Genomic DNA, 21,216 nt, shown 5'->3' with positions numbered 1-21,216 from the left:
TATCTGCACACCAGAAGAGGGCACCCAGATCTCATAACAGATGGTTGTGAGCCACCATGTGGTTGCTGGGAATTGAACTCAGGACCTCTGGAAGAGCAGTCAGTGCTCTTAGCCTCTGAGGTATCTCTCCAGCCCCATACACTGTGGCTCTTAGTATAAGTAAAGACAGATTTAAAAGATTTCCTTCCACTGGTATGTGCTGAGGATCCCTGCCATTCCCATCTGGCGTGGCCCAGCTGCTCAGGAGGGGAGGTGGCCCAGGTCCCTCAGACCCAGCACTATGCTGTGATCCTGAAAAAAAAAAAAGCAAAAACAAAACAAACAAGCAAACCCTTGGGTCTAGGCAGGCCTTGGTGACACACACCTTTAATCCTAGCACTTGGGAGGCAGAGGCAGGTGGATCTCTGTAAGTTCGAGGCCAGCCTGGTCTACAGAACAAGTTCCAGACAAGACTCCAGAGCTACACAGAGAAACCCTGTCTCAAAAAAACAAAACAAAAACCCTTGGGTCTAGTTATCTACCCAGCAAACCCTACCTAGGTCAGGAGACGCAGAGCCTCTTTGTTATTGTTTTGAGACGCAGTCTCTTGTGGTCTAACTGCCTGTAAGTTGGTAGCCAAGGGTGACCTCGAACTCCTGATTCTCCTGCTCCCACCTCCCATGTGTTGGGGTTACAGGCATTCACCACCACACCTGGCTTTTCTTTTTTGGTTTTGCTCTGTTTTTTCTGTAATTGAGAATATTATTGTGTATTTATTATGATGTGTGTGTATATGTGTGCCACACAGTGCACGCGTGAGGTCAGAAGACAATTTTGAGGAACTGATTCTCTCCTTCCCTCTTTATATGGGTTCAAACTCAGGTCACCAGGCTTTCATTGCAAGCTTTTCCTGCTATGCTATTTCACTGGCCTAGGAAGATAATTTTGGGGTGTGTGTGTGTGTGTGTGTGTGTGTGTGTGTGTGTGTGTGTTGTGTTATATGTGTGGGCCTGCCTGCATTTGTGTGTCACATGCATGCAGGACCCCAAGGAAGCTCAGAAGAACTATCTAATCCCCTAGGACTGGAGGTACAGGTGGTTGTGAGCCAAACCCAGATCCTCTGCAAGAGCATCAAGTGCTCTTATTAGAGCTATGTCTCCAGCCCCCTGACCAATATTATTTATGGGCACCTACTATAAGCTAGTTCCTAGAAACACAGATGGGTCAGACAAAGTAGGTCACTTAATGCATGGTGCTGATCAGATTGCCTTAGCATCTTCGTAGCTTGCTTGGGGTTTTTGTGTGGTTGGTTGGTCTGTTTTGTTTATTTGTTTTTGTTTTTCGAGACTGGGTTTTTCTCTGTAACAGCCCTAGCTGTCCTGGAACTCACTCTGTTGACCAGGCTGTCCTCAAACTCACAGTGGTCCGCCTGCTTCTGCCTCCAGAATGCTAGGACTAAAGGTGTGAACCACCACCACCCAGCATTTGGTGTTTTATTTTATAGGGCTGCTAACTAAAGCAGAACCTGGCTCTACCTGGAGACCACACTGCCAGCCCTACACCTTAGTGGCCTGACCTATAATTCAGATAGCAGTTTGTTCCTTGCAGAGTCCATGGTGGTATTAGCAACTCTAATTGGCACTGTATGGTGGGTGCTAGACTGAGGTTTGTCTGCCTTTTGTAAACCTTCTCCACACACCCATTCTCACTTAATAGATGGAGCAGCTTGTGGCCCAGAAGGCTTAAGAGCCCTATCCAGGGCCTCACAGCCCCTGAGGGGCAGAGCAGAAACTCAGGCACCCTGTGTCTCATCCCCATGGAGGTGTCATGCGTCTGGGGCATCCTGCCAGTTTTCCTGAGAGAATGCAGCATTTGCTTGGAGGGTCGATTGCCTACTTGGCAAGACTCGGGACTGTTCTAACTTTGCAATTCCCTAATTGGCATGTGAACAGCAGGATTTTTAAAAATTTTATGTGCATTAATGTTTTTTGTTTGCTTGTTTGTTTTTTGCCATGGGAAGTTTCGGGTCTCCTGAAACCGGAGTTATAGACAGTTGTGAGCTGCCATGTGGGTGCTAGGAGTTGAACCCAGGTCCTCTGGAAGAGCAGTCAGTGCTCTTAATGGTGGAGCCATCTCTCCAGCCCCCCCCCTTTTTTTTAAAGAGTGACCATCAGACATCAACTCTACCCTGGCACTAACCAGAAAAGCTGAAGCCTAGAGATACATCTGTTCTAGACTATTTTGTAATTTAGGGTAGCACTGAGACTGGTGCCCAAAGTAAGTTTGGGATACTTGTCTCAGCTCTGTCATAAGCCTAACCAGTTTATTGTGAGGGGAGGGGGTTTTGTTGTTGTTTGAGAACAAATGTCATTGTGGCCCACCTTCTAACTCACTATGGAGGTGCTGATGGGACCTCCAACTCCTGGTCCTCCAGCCTCAGCCTCCCAAGGGTTGGGATTGATGATACAGTCACCAGGCTGTTGTAGGGAAAGAGGAGTTTGTCCGTAGTGTGTGCACATGTTTGTACATATCCAAACTGCAGACCCGAGTGTTTGTGGGGCAGCCTCTGGCACGGAGAGATTTGTGGATCAATAAACATCCTTTCCTGCTTCCTACCTCTTCATTTATTCATGAACTCTGAACTCCCTGGCTCCCGAGAAACTGCCTGGAAGAAAGCAATTAGAACATAATTAGAGCCACTCCTATCACCAGCAGGGGTGGGACGGCCCTGGGAGTTCCCTGTAGCCCCCCCCCTTCTACAGTGGCCACTCAGCTTCTGCTCAGTCATGGAGACAGGGACACCCTCAGCAGGGACAAGGACTACTTACTCACCAAAGGCACTGAAGCACTCAAGGGCTGCACTGGGCTCTGGGGGAGGGCTCTCTCTCTCTGCATTGCACGCAGAGTGGGGCATTCCTATGAGGAGTCTCCCTCCCAGTGTCTGAGTGCTGAGCTCTTGGGCTCACCTAGGAATCCCCAGCCATGCATTGCAAGAAAACTAAAAAGCCTCATGGCTCCTGTTTTCCAGCAAGCCCGCTTAGCACACTGTAGTGAATGAGGAATGCCATGATGGCAGAACATTGTAAATCACCTGGAGGGAACCATTTACCAGCCAAGGCTCCATTCACTGCCAAATGATTAATATTAATAATAGGCCAGGTGTAGTGGTGTACACCTCTAATCCCAGATCTCTGGGGACCAGGACAGGAGGATAGAGAAGTTGAGGCTAGTCTAGGCTATATAGTAAGACCTTGCCTGAAAAACCAACAGAAGTAGGACTTGGGAGGCAGAGGTAGGAAGATCACAAGGTAAATGTCAATCTGGGTTACATAGGAAGTATGAGACCATCCTGGGCTACGTAAGACGCTGTCTCTAAAACAAAGCATTACAAGAAAAAATTAATAATAAAAGGGCCCTTGGCCAATACTTAATCAATTTTTTGTTGTTGTTTTGTTTTGCAATTGTGTCTCACTACTTAGCAATGGCTGGCCTTAAACTTGTTATATAGACTAGCTGGCTTCAGACTCCTGGAGATCTGACTGCTGACTGCTCTTCCCCACGTGGCGACCCACTAGCAAGAAGCCACCAGATTCAGTGTGCCTCTGTGAAGGTCAGGAGGACCAGTCCCTCCAGGTCCGTTTTCTCGCTTTTCTGGTAACCTTGGGTGGTAGCACCATTGTACAGACATTGACTCTGATGTACAGATGGAGAAACTGGGCTCCGGTTACTACAAAAATCTGCCAGTTAGGCCCTCATCAATCTGAGCGTCCTTGTTGAGGGCCTTGAAACACTGTTTGGTGTGCCCTTCCTTGTGAATGGTGCATCCCTCTTCCATTTTCACTTGCCCTGTGCCCCACCTCTGGCCTGAGTCACCATCCCCAGACTGGTCACTGCCCCCCACCCCAGCATTCTTGATAAAGAAAGACCAAGGCCTAGAAGATGAGAGGCCCTGGCCTCTTGAGGGGAGATCACCATGGCTACCAAGGTTGTAGCCATGGAGACAGTCCCCCAGCCCATGGGCTGAGACCAGAGGTTGTGGCTTCCTGATGGAGAGAGAAGGGGACCACCTGAGACCCAGATGGGCACAGCTGGGATGATGAGCTGGATGGAGTCAGAGGAGAATGTAGGGGCCAGTGGTTTAGTGAACTCCCTTCTGCAAATGGAGGGATATGTTGGGGCACCTGGAGACAACCAGCCTTCTTTCTTCCCTTTCCCCTGACCTACCTTAGGGGAAATTGCCATGACAACCAGCTCCCCATCATTGACCTCTCTGTGGGACCTGCCCCCTTTCTCTGAGTGACAGGTAGTCACCCTGGCAACAGGCCCTGTGCACAGCAGGGGCCTGTGACTTGCCATGCTCCTCCTTTTAAATAGAAAGCTACATTGTACAGCGGGCCACAGCTCTGTCTAATTGGAGATGGGTCCTCTACATCTTACCTGCCTTTCACCATCAGCCCTGTATGCGTCTTCTGCAGCTGGCAGCATCTTAATAGAATGTAATGTTGATCCTGCCCCCTCTGCCTGAAACCCTCCATGACTCATCATTGTCTTCCTGACTTCTAAATGAAGCCTGAAGCCACCTTCTCAGACCTGGGTGCAGCAGGATTGCCCAGAGGGCTTGCATATTTCTGAGAGATGGGGTGGTAGCACCTGTAATCCCAGCACCTAGAGAAGGAGCAGGTCAATTTCCACAAGGCTAGCCTGGGCTACATAATGAGATCTTGTCTCAAAGAAACAAGCTATTTCTAGATCTCATCCCCCAGAATTTCTGGCTAGTAGGTCTGAAGTGGGGCCCATCAATTCAAATTTCTAATGATTTCCCAGGTGGCAATGCTGCTGCTGCTGGTTCGGGTACTAAATAAATCAGTGGTCTAGACTGTGGTCAACCCAGGCTGTCCTGCTGAGCTTTCTTTCTGTTTTCCATTTACTTATTTATTTTATGCATGTTGGGGTGGGTGTGTTTTGTGCATGATGTGTGCTCTCCATGGCTTGCCTATGGAGGCAAGAGGACAACTTTAGGGAGTTGGTTCTCTCCTTCTATCATGCAGGTCTTGAGGATATTACTCACGATGTCAGTCAGTCAGGCCTGGCAGCATTCATCTTTACCCACTAAGCCATCTCGCTGGCCCTTGACTTTCAGTCTTGACTTCCCACCATTTCTATGTCCTCATGCTCAACCGTGCTCACCTGAACACCCAGGTCCTTCCATAGCTCACTCCTTTGCATTCACTCATTCCCTATTTCCTCCGCATCTGATAGGGCAGGGCAGCCCATCCATCTTTTCTCCTTGACTCCTTGTTCCCGCCTCCTCCCCCAGGCTTGAATGGGCTCCTTTCCCAGAGCCTGTCACCAAGAATAGCCCACTGAATGTCCTTGACGACTCTGGGGTACTTGGATGAAGGGCTTCATGGTTCATTTGGCTGGTCTCTGTGCCAAGTGCTGGGGTTCAGTAGTGCCAGTGGTAATGTGGGGATACTATAAGTGCTGGCCCAGAAGAGAGAGGGATGCAGGGCGGGGAATGTGGCTCAGTCGGGAGAGTGCTTGCCTAATATGCGAGAAAACCTGAGTATGGCCCAATCCTGGCTCTCAGGAGGTTCAGAAACTCAAGGCCATCCTCAGCTGTAACACAATGAGCTCAAAGCCAGCCAGTGCTTCATGAAACTGTCTCACAAAACAAAACAAAGGGCGGGCTAGATGTCTCCGTGGGTAAATATATTTATCAAGAGCTGGAGGTAGTGGCCTGTAATCCCATCACTCAGGAAGCAGAGGCAGAGGCAGGCGGATTTCTGTGAGTTGGAGACCAGCCTGGTCTACAAGAGCTAGTTCCAGGACAGCCTCCAAAGCAATACAGAGAAACCCTGTCTTGGAAGAAGAAAAAAAAAATATTTCCCAAGGAATTCTGGCCCCCCGAGTTAGGTTCCTGGAACCCATATAAGTTGTCCCCTGACTTCCACACATGTACCCCCCCCCCCGCTTTCACACACATACTCATACAACTATTTTGAAGAAAAAATGGATATGAAGATGCCATGGATAGGGCTTCTTAGATACCCTTGGAGGTAGCATGGACCTGATAAGTATGTGTGTAAGGAGGGCATGGATCTTCCTCAATCCATTGTATTCACTCCTCAGTTCAGCCAAGGAGCAAGCTGGACTCAATAGAGGAGTTTTCTGGGCTGTACCTGTTATGTGGTTGAGTTGGAACATGAACCTGATATTCCTGATGCTGAACTCCAAGCTCTTCAAACCCTGCACTGCCCCTGTGTAAGCTGAGACTCTCCTCTGAAAGTGTCTTCAGTGAGGATTTAGCAGTTTGCTCATAGCAGTCACCACAGTCCTTACAGGAGACCTGGGCATTACTAGCGGACCTGCTCTGATGATACTCTTTGCTGTTGGACAAGAATCTGCTCACTCAACAGCAGAGCCCAGGAGGAAAGCCAGCTGCTAGGGGATGGGCCAAGTCCAGCTGTCACTGAAAGGTTTGTTGTCTTAGTATATAACCGTTATTTTTGTTAGAATAGAGTCTTGCTGTGTAACCCAGGCTGGGAAGAACTTGATATGTAGCTGAGGCCGGTCTCACACCTGTAGCAATCACCTGGCCTGTGTCTTCAGAGTCCCAGGATCATAGGCATGATCCATTACACCCAGTTGTTTATAACTTAAATGTTCAGATACAAATGTGTGGGCCTCTGTTGCTGTTCTTCCCTGATCAGAGGCCTGCAATGTTAAGGGAAGGTCTGGACTTGGGAGGTAGGGTGCAGGATTAGACTCCCCCAGGGGCTTGATCAGCCTCAGGCACTGCCACCTGCTCAGCCTGTCACTGCCTGTTTGCTGGTCAGTAGCCCCACAGGCTGAGTGGACTGCAGTCCCCAAGCTGCCACAAGCTGTCATCCCCAAGACAGGCCAACAGGGACAGGGCTCTTCTGCCGAAGTGAGAAGCTGTCTGAGGTTGGGCTTATGGGAGCCTGGGCTCATCCGACAGGAAGTGGGGCATGGCAGGGTGGGGAGGCATGGTTTATGAAGACTCAGGAGGGTCAAATGGCTGATGAGGGCCCCACACTGCTCTGGGTGTGGTGAGCCTCCCCTCCCCCCATTTGGTTTAGTTTGTTTTTGAGACAGGGTTTCTCTGTAGCTTGAAGCCTGTCCTCGAATTCACTCTGTAGACCAGGCTGGCCTCGAACTCACAAAGATCCACCTGCCTCTGCCTTCCTAGTGAGTGCCGGGACTAAAGTGCATCACCACCACCCGGCAAGCCCTCGCTGTCTTGCAGAGATGCTGCCATATGCTACTGCTCTCTCAGCACGAGCAACAGTCAATTGCTCTGCCTCTCCTAGCCGGTCCCCTATCCATAAAATGGAGGTGCTGATGAACCACACATAGCACCTAGTTTTTTGTTTCTTTGCACTCGCACCCGTGCAAGTATGTACACACATGCCATGGTGCATATATGGAAGGAAGGTCAGAGGACAACTTGTACACATTGGTTTTCTCCTCCTCCATGAAGGTTCTGGGGATTGAACATGGATCATTAGCCTTGGCAGTGAACACTGCTACCCATTGAGCTGTTTCTCAGGGTGGACCTCTAGCCCAGACTGACCTCTTGCCTCAGCCTCCTAAGTGTTGGGGTTACAGATGTGAGTTACCACGTACAACTGGCATTTAACTAAGGCATTGCAAACAGTGGCTGGAATAATATTGGTCTCTATACACCACCACCAGGATCTCTGAGCTGTGTCTGTGAAGCCTGAGATCATGACTGCTGGACAGAGTGAATACACTCTACTTTTTTACACAGGCTTCTATAATTCAAGAAGGGTCCCTGACAGTCCCTCTAGCACAAGCCTAGAGAGGGGGATGGCATCCAGTCCTTGTTTCCTTTATTCATTTCTCCAGTGAAGGACAGGGGTGCTGGCACCAGGGTCCCTTAAGGACTGTCCTAGACAGCAGGTTCATGCCATTCCTCCTGAGGATCCAGTTGAGGGCATAATTCTAGACAGTACCTTGAAGAGTGGCAGCTGCTGGCTCCTCTCTGCTTGAGGACTGTGGACAAGAGTCTGCTGTTCAAAAAAAAAAAAAAAAAAAAGAGTCTGCTGTTCAACATTGCTCTGTGGTCTTGGTGCTTCTGGGGACAGTCCATGGGGAACAGACTGGACAGGTGATCCACAGCCTGGAAGTCTCCCTGAATAAGTCATAACATAGACATTCCCAGGAGGGAGGGCTCCAATGCACTGATACCCATGAACTCCGGAAGGGTCTCATTCATGAAGAGAAGGTTGACCGGGTCATGGCAGTGAGTGTAGTAAGAGCTGAGACTCAGCTAGAGATCCTGGTGGAAATCCCCAGCAGCCCCGTGACCTTACCAGTTACTTTGTGTTGCCATTTCCCCAAGTGCAAAGACCCGAGTCTGTGAGGTATGTCTGTGAGGGTTAGCTGAATCCAGGCTTTCTAGAACGGGGAGATACATGGTGTTGCTGACGCTATTTCCTCTTGACATTCAGGAGCTGTGGTACAATGCCTCATGAGATGAGCCCTTCTCAGTGTTAGCACATAGTAGGTTCTATGAACAAGGCCTCTCCTTTCTGCTCCACTCTGGCCTCCTGTATAGCCAGCCACTCCCCCCGACCCCCACACAGATTGATTCTGCCAGCCCTCTGGCTCAGGGCCAGGAAATGATTGCAAAAGGTGGCTAGGCTTTGTCCCTCCCGCCCCTCCCCCTCTGAACCCCTCTTTAATCTCCAGGGCAGATTGTAGGTATCTGGTTAAGAGCTCAGGCTCTGATCATACCATCTGGCTTGCGGAAGATCTTCCCCTTTAGCCTTGAGATCTTGGGCTAGAGATTGTCATCCATACAAGGGTGGAATGATGGCCCATTCGTCATGTGTAGTTGTGAGGGCTGAATGAGATGGTGCATGCAAGTGCTTGGCACAAAGCCTGGTACCGTTGGTGCATGCAAAATCTTAGCCATTGTCATTATGCTGTGCTCAAGTTCAAAGCGGAAATCTGTCAAGCCTGTTCAAGGGGGTATCCCCTTAGGATGCCCTGTGCAACCCTTCCTTCCCCTACAAGCCCCTCCTCACACCCTGTGCCTGTAGATCCCAAATAACTTTTCACAGGGTCCTCACTTGGGCCAGACTACACTGAAGCACCCCACCCCCTATGATAGGCAGATAACCAGGAAAGTGGGTGTGGATGTGTGAGGCACACTCCCTCCATTTATTTATCATCGAGTCCTTAATGCCAATGACTCTAACACCTATGCAAGTAAACCTTCAGGCTGTAGAGGGTAAGTGTAGTGCAAAAGGAAGGATGCCAAGGGTTTAGGCTCCCTCACCTCTGAAGCCTCCATCCCCTCCATCCATCCTGCAGGGCTAACACTAACATGTCCCGGGCATGGCAGCTCGCAACCTGCACCTTTTCAGAGCTGGGACAATAAGTGTTTGGGACCCTGCGATGGAGGATCTTTTGTGCACCTTTGCCTGCTGGCTCCTATGGCTGTTGCTGGGCAGACTTCCCCACCTGGCTCTTAGGCAGAAGTGGTTGCGGTTGCCATAGCAGTGAGGCTGGTTTTCATCAGCATTTCCTTCCCGGGAGCCTCAGGGCAGGAGAGCCACTAAGTCAGCCAGGGATAGGGTGCTTTCCTTCCCTGCTTCAGGTCACAGGAAGGGTGGCCTCAGCCGGGAGAGGTAACCCCACCTCAGGTGAGGGATGCTTCCAGGGTAACATTTACCCCCACTGGAGTACTCCCCCAACCCAGGCTGCTTTCACACTCTGCCCCAACTCTGCTAGCTCTGCCCTCTGGGCACTGTAGCCCTTCATGTTGTGTCCTCCAGGCCCTTGTCTCTAGCCAGTGGGTGTTTCCAGGCCCTCTCCCTCCACAAGATTTTTGTTTTAATCCTCTTGCCTCCTCACCTTCAGATCCCATCCTCAGGCAGGCCTTCCTGACCATGCCCACCGCAGCTCTCTTCCTGGACCCTTCCTTCATAGCATGAGCACAGAGTAATTTTGTTCACTAGGTGTGTGTGTGTGTGTGTGTGTGTGTGTGTGTGTGTGTGTGTGTGTGTGTGTGTGTGTGTGTGTGTGTGTGAGTGTGTGTGAGTGTATCTCAAAGTCTCTCTCTGAATGGGGACTCCCGAGGGCAAGAGTTGGGTCTAGGACTGCTCCTCTTCTCTCCTCCTCTTCCTCCTCCTCCTCCTCTTCCTCCTCCTCCTCCTCCTCCTCCTCCTCCTCCTCCTCCTCCTCCTCCTCTTCTAAGTTTCATGTAACCCAAACTTGCTATGTAGCTGAGGCTAGCTTTTGAACTCCTTTCCTGATCCCCCTGCTTCTACCTCCCAAGTGCTAGGATCACAGGCATTCACTACCATTTCTGGTTTCCTGTTTAAAAGTTGAGTTATAGAAGCTGGAGAGCTGTCTCAGCAGTTAAGAGAACTGGCAGTTCTTCCGGAGGACCAGAATTTGAGTCCCAGCACCCACATAAGGTGGCTCATAACCACCTGAAACTCCAGTTTCAGGATCCAACACCTTCTTCTAGCCTCCTTGGGCACTGCACAGATTTGATGCCTATATACACACATAAAATTAAAATGTCTGGGGCTGGAGAGATGGCTCAGGGGTTAAGAGCACTGCCTGCTCTTCCAGAGGTCCTGAGTTCAGTTCCCAGCAACCACATGGTGGCTCACAACCATCCGTTACGAGATCTGGTGCCCTCTTCTGGTGTGCAGATGTACATGGAAGCAGAATGTTGTATACATAATAAATAAATAAAATCTTTAAAAAAAATTTAAAATGTCTGAATTCGAGACCAGCCTGGTCTACAGAGCTAGTTCCAGAACAGCTAGGGCTGTTACACAGAGAAACCCTGTCTGGGGAGGGAGGGTCTTTAAAAATTAAGATGTAATGGATATGTTATAAAATTTCTCTTTTGTGAGTATATATATGTGTGTGTGTGTGTGTGTGTCTGCACATGTATTGCAAGCTAAGAATGCATTCAACTACCAAGCCCTATTACTTAAAAAAAAATAGATTTTTTGAGACCAAGAATCATATAGCCCCAGCTGGCTTCAAACTTACTCTAGGGCTGGAGAGATGGCTCAGTGGTTAAGAGCACTGGCTGTTCTTCCAAGGGACCTGGTTTGATTCCCAGCACCCACATGGTAGATTACAACTGTCTATAGCCTCAAACAGACATACATGCAGGCAAAATCCCAATGTACATTAAACAAATAAATGTTTAAAGAAAAAAATGCTAAACTGAAATCCACTGTTCTTCTCAAGGCTCCTTCCTAGAAGAAGAGAAAAAAAGGAAAAAAAAAAAAAAAAAAAAAAAACCTCTATAGCCCAAGCAGACCTTGAACTCTAATTTCTCCTATCTCAGGCCCAGCAAATTCTTCATTTTCATGATGTACAACTCGCCTGCTTCATTATTTGGCTGATTGTGATTTTGATAACACAACAAAGAAACTTGTCTAATATAAAGTCCTGCAGAGTTACACACATACTTTTGTTTGTTTGTTTTGTTATTGTGGTTTTTAGAGACAGGGTTTCTCTCTCTAGCCCTGGCTGTCCTAGAACTCACTTTGTAGACCAGACTGGCCTAGAACTCACAGAAATCCTGCTGCCTCTGCCTCCTGAGGGCTTGGCCTTTGTGCCCCGCCCATTTCCTTAAAACCAAGGTTGTTACTATTTTGATGGAGTCTATGTAGAGTCTAAAGATGAATTTGGAAAATAGAGCCATCATTGGGCTATTAACACACCCTCTTGGCCTCTGTCAGTTACTAGCCATGTGACCTCTGACAAGTGTTAAAACCTCCCTCAGCCTCCATTTCCCATGTATAGAAAGGGGAAAAGGACCAAATCTGTTTTTGTTCCTGTTTCCCCGACCTAATCTCCCTCCCACTTAGCACTGAGTCAGCCCGGAGTTCTGCCATAATTAATCCTGTGCCTAAGTGCCGGCTCCGTTAAGGTGCTTTCTGTCGGGGAGGTTTTGGCTTAATTATAGGGTCGTGTGCATTGCACTTAGTCAGGGGAATCTGATTAATCGCCGTTTTATTTATCTGGATGTTTGTCTGCAGCCAGCATCTCTGGAGAGGTCTTTGTGCTGAGTTTTCCTGACTTGGAAGATCTTCCACTCCTCCTGCCTTCAGGGCTCCTCTTCAGAGGACAGCCTCCTTCCAGGCCTTCCCTGCCTGCCTCCTTCCAGGCCTTCCCTGCCTGCTCCAGAGCCTTCCGTGAACTACATCTGGAAGCTGGGCCTCCAGAGGGGGCTGGATATAGGAAAATGAGCAATGTCAGCATTGCCAGGAATTGAGAGTCTTGGGAGAGTTGGAACCCACGCCTGGAAAAGAATTCTGGGCGTTGTCCTCAGCTTGCCAGGAATATCCCACACATATATTCCCCTCAGCCCCCATCTCCAATCCAGCTTCCTCAGAACCCCAACTTTCTTGGCTGTCTGCTTAGAGTTTCTCTGCCTCAGGAAGAGATGACTCGGCAGTTAAGAGCATGTTAGGTTCCCAGCACCTAAATCAGGTGACTCAAAACTGTTTCTAATTCCAGGATCTGACGCCCTCTTCTGTTCTCCATCGGGACTTCACTCACATGTGTGCACACACCCATAATTCAAAATAAAATCTTACCGGGTGCTGGTGGAGCATGCCTTTAATCCCAGCACTCGGGAGGCCAAGGCAGGCAGATCTCTGTGAGTTCGAGGCCAACCTGGTCTACAGAGTGAGTTCCAGGACAGCCAGGGATGTTATATAGAGAACCCTGTCTTGAAAAATCAAAAAAGAAAAAAAAAAGAAATCTTAAGGGAAAAGAAAAAAATTTCTCTGCCCCTAAACCACAGATGGAGCCCTGAGCCTGAGGTCCAGCCTCAGCTTCCCCTCCTGTCACCTCTCACTGTGTCTGCCCAGTCATCTGTTTGGTCCAACATGCCCAGGACGTGTTAGTGCCCTGCTCCAAGAAATCCCCAGGCAGTGAGGAATGGTTGGTCCACCTGCCTTAGCTGCAGGGATTCACTTGTGTATGTTTGTCCTCGGTGGCTTATTTCATGAAGTACTTTTGCTTCCTTTCTCCTCAGAGGGAAAGCCCCGCAGAACCATGACTGAGTCTCAGAATCCCTGCTCTCACTGTCCACAGCCTGCCTTCACATCATACATAGCCCCGCCCTCTTTTCATACCCTCTTGTAATGGCTACACTGTGTCCTACTATGTGCAAGCATGGTACTCTGCCAAATTCACTTGCCACCTCTGTAAAGCCTTCCTGAATGCCCCCAAGGGATTCCAGGTGTCGTCTCTTTCCTGTCACGATCTTTTCGTTTTGTTCGGCAGTGCCTTGTGTGGAGGCCAGAAGTAGTCAACCTTGGGTGTTCTTCAGGGGCCATCTACCTTGTTTTTTGTTGTTGGTGGTGGTGGTTTGGTTTGGCTTTTTTTTTTTCCTTTTTTAAAAATTGTATTTATTTTTATTTAATGCACATTGGTGTTTTACCATGAGTGTCAGGTCCCCTGGAACTGGAATTACAGACAGTTCTGAGTTGCCATATGGGTGCTGGGAATTGAACCTACCCCCCCCATTTGTTTTTTTTCAAGACAGGGTTTCTTTGTGTAGCTCTGGCTGTCCTGGCACTCTCTCTGTAGACCAGGCTGACCTCAAGCTCAGAGATTCACCTGCCTCTGCCTCCCGAGTGCTGGGATTAAAGGCACATGTCACAACCTCCACCCATCTCTTGTTTTGTTTTAATATGATCTCTTTTTAAATTTTGGGGAGGGTATTTATTTTATGTGTATGGGTGTCTTGCCTGTACTCAGGTGTACCATGTGCATGCCATGCCCTCAGAGGCCAGAAGAGGGCGTGGGATCCCCTGCAACTAGTTGTTAGCAGTTATGAGGGTACTGCAAATTGAACCTATGTCTTCTGGAAGAGCAGCCAATTCTCTTAAGCACTGAGCCACCTTTCCTGCCTCCTACCTTGGTTTTGTTTGTTTGTTTTTTGATTTTTTTTTTTTGAGACAAGGTCTCTGATTGGAACTTGAGGCTGGCTGTTAAGGATGGCCAGAGAGCCCCAGGGATCTGCCTGTCTCTACCTCTTCAGCACTGGGATTGTGTGTGCCACAGACTGGAGAGATTGCTCAGCCATTGACGGCCGGGCTCACAACCAAAAGGACAAGCATTTGCCATCAGACTCAGCTTTCTACATACATTCTGGCATCAGAATAGGTGCTCATCCCTGTGTAGCAAGGACCTTATGGACTGAGCTATCCCTACCCCAGCTCTCCCTGTCACCATCTTAATTATAACACAAGTGAAGTCTTTTAATTTTGCAACTCCAGGAAGTAGGGAAGGCATAAGATGGAGAAACTGGGGCTTGTAGGGAAAATGAACCCAAGCTCACACAGTGGGCAGGTAGCATCATAAATTTGAGCAGTCTGACTTCAGAATATCTTCTGCCTCTTGCTCTACCACCATGAACTGCTTCTTGCTGTCCAAAGTGAGTGGTGCTGGGCCAGAGCAGGGTTAGGGCCCTCTGCTCTGACAGGGAGCGGGCTAGGGGGTGGGCAATGTGTTCCCTCAAAGGCAAAGCCTATAGGAAGTATCCACCAGAAAGTCAAACAGTCAGATTCATTCACAGCCATGTCGTACTGGAACCCAGAAATGAGGGTCCAGTTCTAGGCAGGTGGCATCCAGGCTGGACATGGAGCATTGCAGCCCCAGATTCAGGTTCGAGCTCTATAGGGCTTCTTCTGTGTGCTCTCCTAAGTAGAGAGTGAGTGACAGGGGTGTTGAGTTGGTAGTCCTGGGGTTTCTGAGTGAATCTAGACAACACTGCAAGGAATGTAGCCTTGTCTCAGTCTCTGGAGGAGAAACTGAGTCACAGGGGCCTGATTACCTTCTGCACTGCCTCCCCTGTGGCTTCTAAGGGTTTACCAGGTGGTGAGCGAAGAAACAGTCCCAGTGGGGTGGTGGGAGTACTTTGCTTTTTGTTGGTTTTCCCCTCATAGTCCTGCCCTGGGCTGTTCTAGGGTTTATGCAAATTAATGTAGATATATGTTAATTGGATCACTACCAGTCAGCATGCGCTAATGGAGCTGCCAGCTCAGAGATATAGTGAGACAGAGCTGTCCAGAAGGGGCCCAAGGAGCACCCAGCTGAGAAAAGGGTATGGGTCAGTGGTCACTGAGATGAAGGGGTAGGGTTGCCATGGATACAGAGGCCAAGGCCCTGCCTCTTGACAGGCCCAGACTGGCCAGATCAGCCGGCTGGGCCTCACTAAAGCTCCAAGCTGGTCTCTGAGGATTAATTACCCGGAAGGTGAGAACCAACCGCTTTCCAGCTCCCCCCTGACCCAGTCCAAGTGGAGGGCTGGGCCACAGCAGGAGGGCCGGAGGACAGACAGATGGCAGTCTGGGGTTTGGATACAGAGATCTGAAGTGAGAAAGAGGGTGCCTACTTCCAGAGCAGAAGGCCCCTCCAGCAGGCCTCTTAAGGGGTGGGAGTATTAAAAGCTGGGGCCTACAGACAGGCTCAATCCCCAAGCTCTGAGAGTGTGTGGCAGGGAACAGCTCCAGCCGCACAGTGGCTGGAACTTGAATTCTGCAGAGTCTTCATACATGAGCCTTCCACAGCTCTGGGTCTCAGTCTCCATTTGTACTTTGGGGTGGGATTAGAGGCTGTAACATGAATTTGAAGGCTTGTGTATAGTGTTACTTAATAAAGTACACTAAGGTAGACCCGTAACGGTGTCACTGTCCTGGGGGGCTTTGGTTTGTCCTTTTGTATGAGAAGGACACTCCTCACTTGTCCGTGTTTCTCATTTCCTTTCTCTAGCTCAGTGCTAGTGTCCTTAGAGGAAAGAAATGACACGAGCCATGTCCCCAAGATAGGAACTGAGCTCAGTTTTCACCAGGAAGTTTTCAGGACTTGGTCCACAAAAGGCACTGAGTTGGCTCAGCCGGTAAAGATGCTTGCTGCCAAGCCTGACAGCCTGAGTTCAATCCCTGGGAGCCTACATGGTGGAAAGTGAGAACTGACCTCTGAATGTTGGTTTTTGACCTACTCACTCACAGGCGTGTATATACACACACACACACACACACACACACACACACACACACACACACACACGTGCGTGCGTGCGTGCGTGCGTGTGCTCACCATGGTAAACACACAAATGAATAAATGTAATATTAAAAACAATCTTTTAATCCAGCACTTAGGAGGCAGAGACAGCCAGATGTCTGAATTCAAGGCTAGCCTGGTTTACAGAGCAAGTTCCAGGACAGACAAGGCTACACAAAGAAACCAACCCCATCTCAAAAAGAAAGAAAGAAAGAAAGAAAGAAAGAAAGAAAGAAAGAAAGAAAGAAAGAAAGAACTAGCTATAGGTGAGTGAATGGATGCTGTGTGTCTGGCAGAGAAGCGATTGTTAGTGGCAGAGTGACTCAGGAGATGCCCTTGGACCTACTCTGTTGCCTCCCCACAATATCCAGAAAAGCAATGGATGCAGGACCAGGTTCCAAAGTCAGCCACCTCGTGTTGGGTAACAGCAGCAGGGACAGGATGCTCTTGGCCTGCAGCCCCTGAAGGAGAAGAGGGAATGAATCTGGATGAAGTCAGGTTGGAGGAGGCAGAGCTTGGGGGGCCAGGAAGTCTGGGGCAGGCTAGCCCAGGGGCTTGAGAGTCTGGCCAGACTTGGCAGCAACCACCTTTACCAAATGAGCCATCTCACCAGCCCAGCTCATTTATTTATTTTGAAGCAAAGCAAAGTCTTATGTAGCCCAAGCTGGCCTGGAATTCATTATGTAGCTGAGGCTGGCCTTGAATTCCTGATCCTCCTGCCTCTATCTCCCCAGTGCCAGAATTATAGATAGGTGTTTTAACCTAAACCACACCTGGCATTTTAAAATCTTTTTTACATAGGTGTTGGGATTTGAGTCAGCCTCATACACTGCCACTCAGCTGTGCCCCTGCCACACAGCTGACCTCCACCCCCCAGACTTTAACTTTTTTTAATTATTTAATTTGTGTGCATTGGTGTGTTTGCCTGCATGTGTGTCTATGTGAAGGTGTCAGAACTCCTGGAGTTGCAATTATAGACAGTGAGCTGCAATGTGGGTTCTAGGAGAGTGACCAGTGCTCTTAACTGCTAAGACATCTCTCCAGCCACTGAACTTTAATTTTCTCTTTTTTCTTTTCTTTTTTTTCTTTGGTTTTTCAAGACAGGGTTTCTCTGTGTAGCTTTGGAGCCTATCCTGGCACTCGCTCTGGAGACCAGGCTGGCCTCGAACTCACAGAGATCCACCTGCCTCTACCTCCTGAGTTCTGGGGCTAAAGGCATGCACCACCAATGCCCGGCGACTTTAATTTTCTTAAACACATTATATCTTAGTTGTGAGCCCATTCACAGCTCCAGGTGTTTGTGTGTTTAGAACCTCATTTCCTGTCCCCATGCTCTGCTCCCCTGAGATGACCGCTCATAACTGTTGTCTTTTCCTGTTTCTTAATGCTACGTTTACTGTCACAGGCATTTTGGTGTCTTTTTCTGCCTTTGTTTTTTACACAGTGGACTCATGCTGCTCTGCCGCTTGCTTTTTTAACTTAACAGTGATAGCTTTGGCTGGTTTCCAGTGGGATCTGGGCTAAAAGGCGGGCAGCCGAGGCTCTGCAAAGAAGGGAGAGACACCGTGTGTGTGTGTGTGTGTGTGTGTGTGTGTGTGTGTGTGTGTGTGTGTGTGTGTAAGCACCAGGTGTCCCCAAAGGCCACAAGGCACGGAGGAGAGGGCTTCCTGTACAGTAGTCCCCAATATCAACCACCAGGAGGCCATGGACTCTGTCTCTGTCTCTGTCTCTCTCTGTCTCTCTCTCTGTCTCTCTCTCTCTCTCTCTCTCTCCTTCCTTCCTTCCACTTTCTTTTCTTTACCCCCATTTCTGGTTTTTTGAGGTATGGTTTCACTCTATAGCCCAGGCTGGCATAAAACTTGTGGTCGGCCCTCCTGGCCCTGTCTTCCAAGTGCTAGGATTACAGGTGTGTGCCACCATAAATAACATCCTGAGTCCCTGCTTTCTAAAACAGAGGCCACATGGTTTGTTCATCATCTCACGTCCCCCTGTCCTTAGCCCTGGGCCTGGAACAGAAGGTGCATAAGAAATCTATTCAGTGGCTTAAATCCTTTTTCTGTCCTTGGTAAAACCCCTCCTGGTCTCCACCACTCTTCCTTTAAGCCAGCTAAGATACTCTTTCAGCTGACACACAATAGTGCTGGCCCCAGGTGGAGCCCCCGAGGTGGGTCCAGTTCAGGAGCTGGGAGCCCCCTCCCCTCAGGCAAGGGGCTGTCCCTCCCAGCTGTCACTGTGCTGAGCCCTAATGAGGGCTGCACTAGTGGATCTCCTGGGCTCCTTCCAGCCTGGGGCATCAGCTTCAGCCCACCCCCTCATTTCACGGATGAGGGGCTGAGTCAAGTGTAATTTTGTCAGCTGCTTCAGAAATCCACTGGGAAGGGGGGCTTCAAGGCACCTGGGAGGCTGCTGCCTTGTACTGAGGACACCCCGTAGGCTGAATGCTTTATGTGATAGAACACTTTGCCATCGAGGAAACTGAGGCCCAGAGAGGGAGAAGAACCTCCCCAGGGTTGCAGGACTAAACTGTGTTTCCACTCGTCTGTGGGACCCCAAATGGGGAGAATCGCTACTCCAGTCAGTCAGGGGCAGAATAGGGCTGCACTTTCCATTCCTCTGGGACTCTCAGGGCGCCACCTTCCTCTTCCCCCAGACAGCCAGACTTCGGCAATTTAGGCATATGGCCGCACACTGGAATATTGGCCAGGGAAATAGTTGACTTGCAAAATTGGTGGGCAAGGGCTGAGGTACCGGAGGCTCGTGATAAAGTTCCATGGCCCTTACCCAGCCTCTTCCCTGCCTCCGATAGTTTTGATCCAAGCTAGGGCAGATCCATCTGTATTGTTCCCCCACCCCCGCCTTAGTTCACACCTGGGATTGGGCTCCTGGGGTTAGAGTCTAGACAGACAAGAGCATCCTACTGAGACCAGAGGCAGCCCTGACAAGGGGCTGAAGGTTCCCATAGCAACAGCATCCCCCTTAGCTGGCAGCCACTTGATAAATAAATAATCAGGGTTTGGGGGTGGGGAGCTAAGGGCCAGGAGAAGGGCAGCCAGGCAGACTAGGTCTTCACTCTGGAGAGGAAACTAAGTGTGTGTGTCAGGCTTGAAGTAGTCTTGGAGAGGAGGGTTGAAGCATCCAGGTGAGAGAACCATGAATGGTGAAAGTGGTCAGGTGGGAGATTTGTCCCATTAGTGATCCCTAGACTTGAGGGTGTTAGAGATCAGGATGAAGGCTCCAGTCAGAACTGAAGTTTCTAGCTCTTGCATCTGGACACATCACGGGAGTGGTCACTGGAAATGGACCAAGTCCAGCAGGTTAGGTTTACATTGAATGCTACACATGGTGGAGTGGATTTGTAAACCCTGTACTCTGGAGGCTGAGGCAGGAGGATCTCAACTTCCAGGGCAGCCTGGGCTCCATAGCAAGATCCCATGTGCAAAAAAAAAAAAAAAAAAAAAAAAAAAAAAAAAAAAAAAAAAAAAAAAAATTGTTTTCAGAGATGGGTCAAGCCCTAGAGAACAGTGGGTGACAAGGCCAGCAGTGAAGGTGGCCAAGTAGCCTTAGGATTCAAAGATTGCCAACCACTGTTGGGACCTTGGGATCATGGGAGGAGGAAAGAGAAACAGATTTCCTGAATAAACCATAGACAGGTGCAGTGCATGGGACAGAGCCAAGGACATGGAATGGCGTGGCACAGTCAGGGGAGATCACACAGAACCCCATGGGCTCAAGAATCAGGAAGACAGGTCAGAGCTTTTCCAAGTGCAAGGTCAGCTCATACTGAGCTACTCATTGTGCACCCAAGGGTGGACTTGAGCTCTGATTCTTTGCCTTCCACTCCCAAGTGCTGGGATCTTGGTTGTATACCACTACTCACAGCAAATTCTTTAGCACCCAAGATGGTGTGTGTTTGTTTGTTTTTCTGAGATAGGGTTTGTCTATGTAGCCCTGGCTGTCCTGGAACTAACTCTGTAGACCAGGCTGGCCTCAAACTCAGAGATCTACCTGCCTCTGCCTCCTGAGTGCTGGGATTATTAAAGGTGTGTGCCACAATGCCAGACAGTACCCAAGATGTTTATTGGGAATGTTTCCCACTCATCTGGAGTCAAGGTGCATTTAGCTGGCAAATTAGAATAAAAAATTGTATACATCTCTCTCCATTTATGAAGTGTGTGTGTGTGTGTGTGTGTGTGTGTGTGTGTGTGTGTGTGTGTGTGTGTGTGTGTGTTGAAACAAGGTGTTACTTTGTAACCCATTCTGGCCTCTGACTTGGAATCCCTTTGTCTCTGCCTCCTGAGTTCTGGAAGTAATGGCATGTACTACCACACCTAGGTAAAAGCCATCTTCATATTTGTCTCACTGAGGCCTGGGGCTTGGGCATGTGCTGTCTGATTTCCTGTCACTCTTTACACTATTTCCAAAGGATGGGGGGGCATCAGAGCCTGCACAGGTGGCGAATACCAACTGTTCTGAGATGTAGAAAAGCTAGTGGACGGGACACGCTGAATGTCGAGTGGATGGTGAATCGGTCAGAGCTCAATGCTGGAGTGGATAGGCGATGGCTGTGTGGGGCAGGAACGGCAGCACCCAGCGTTAGGGATGAACTCACCAGGGTGAGAGGCGAGCTGTACTTCACCACCCAGGAGGGCTTGGAAAGGAAAGGAGGTGGAGGCTCCAGTTCCAATTTCAGTTGCTGAAAGAATAGAAGTCAGCAAGATGGTATGAAGTCTGACAATGTGAAATTTATCCCTAGGACCTATATAGTAGGAGAGAAATGACTCCTGCAAGTTGTCCTTTGATCCGATTCTCCAGTGTGCGCGTGTGCGCGCACACACACACACACACACACACACACACACACACACACACACGTGCGCAAGTAAAAGTGTTTTGTTTTTTAAAAAGACAAAGAGCCAGGTGGTGGTGGCGCACACCTTTAATCCCAGCACTCGGGAGGCAGAGGCAAGTGGATCTCTGTGAGTTCGAGACCAGCCAGGTCTACAAGAGCTAGTGCCAGGTCAGCCTCCAAAGCCACAGAGAAACCCTGTCTTGAAAAACCAAATAATAATAATAATAATAATAATAATAATAATAATAAAGACAAAGAGTGAAGAAGAGGATAAGCCTAGA

General features: G+C 49.2%; 1 protein-coding gene across 5 annotated transcripts in view; it reads left to right on the top strand.

Annotated features, from left to right (window-relative positions):
• Nkain1 (sodium/potassium transporting ATPase interacting 1) overlaps positions 1-21,216 on the top strand; it is a 38,604-nt gene that overhangs the window by 9,625 nt on the left and 7,763 nt on the right. Inside the window, exon 1 of one of the 5 annotated variants that reach the window (XM_027399439.2) lies at positions 6,186-6,458. The exons of 3 other annotated variants lie outside the window; for them this stretch is intronic. In XM_027399439.2, the coding sequence (XP_027255240.1) occupies positions 6,431-6,458 (28 nt within the window). In that variant the 5' untranslated portion in view covers positions 6,186-6,430. Of the gene's footprint in view, positions 1-6,185; positions 6,459-21,216 lie in introns of those variants that run through there. One more of the 5 variants, XM_027399441.2, reaches the window with a different exon arrangement.

The sequence above is a fragment of the Cricetulus griseus genome, chromosome 2, assembly GCF_003668045.3.
Source record: "Cricetulus griseus strain 17A/GY chromosome 2, alternate assembly CriGri-PICRH-1.0, whole genome shotgun sequence".
Classification (NCBI taxonomy): Eukaryota; Metazoa; Chordata; class Mammalia; order Rodentia; family Cricetidae; genus Cricetulus; species Cricetulus griseus.
The sequence above is the reverse complement of the archived record's forward strand: the minus strand, read 5'-3'. Positions and strand labels throughout refer to the sequence as shown.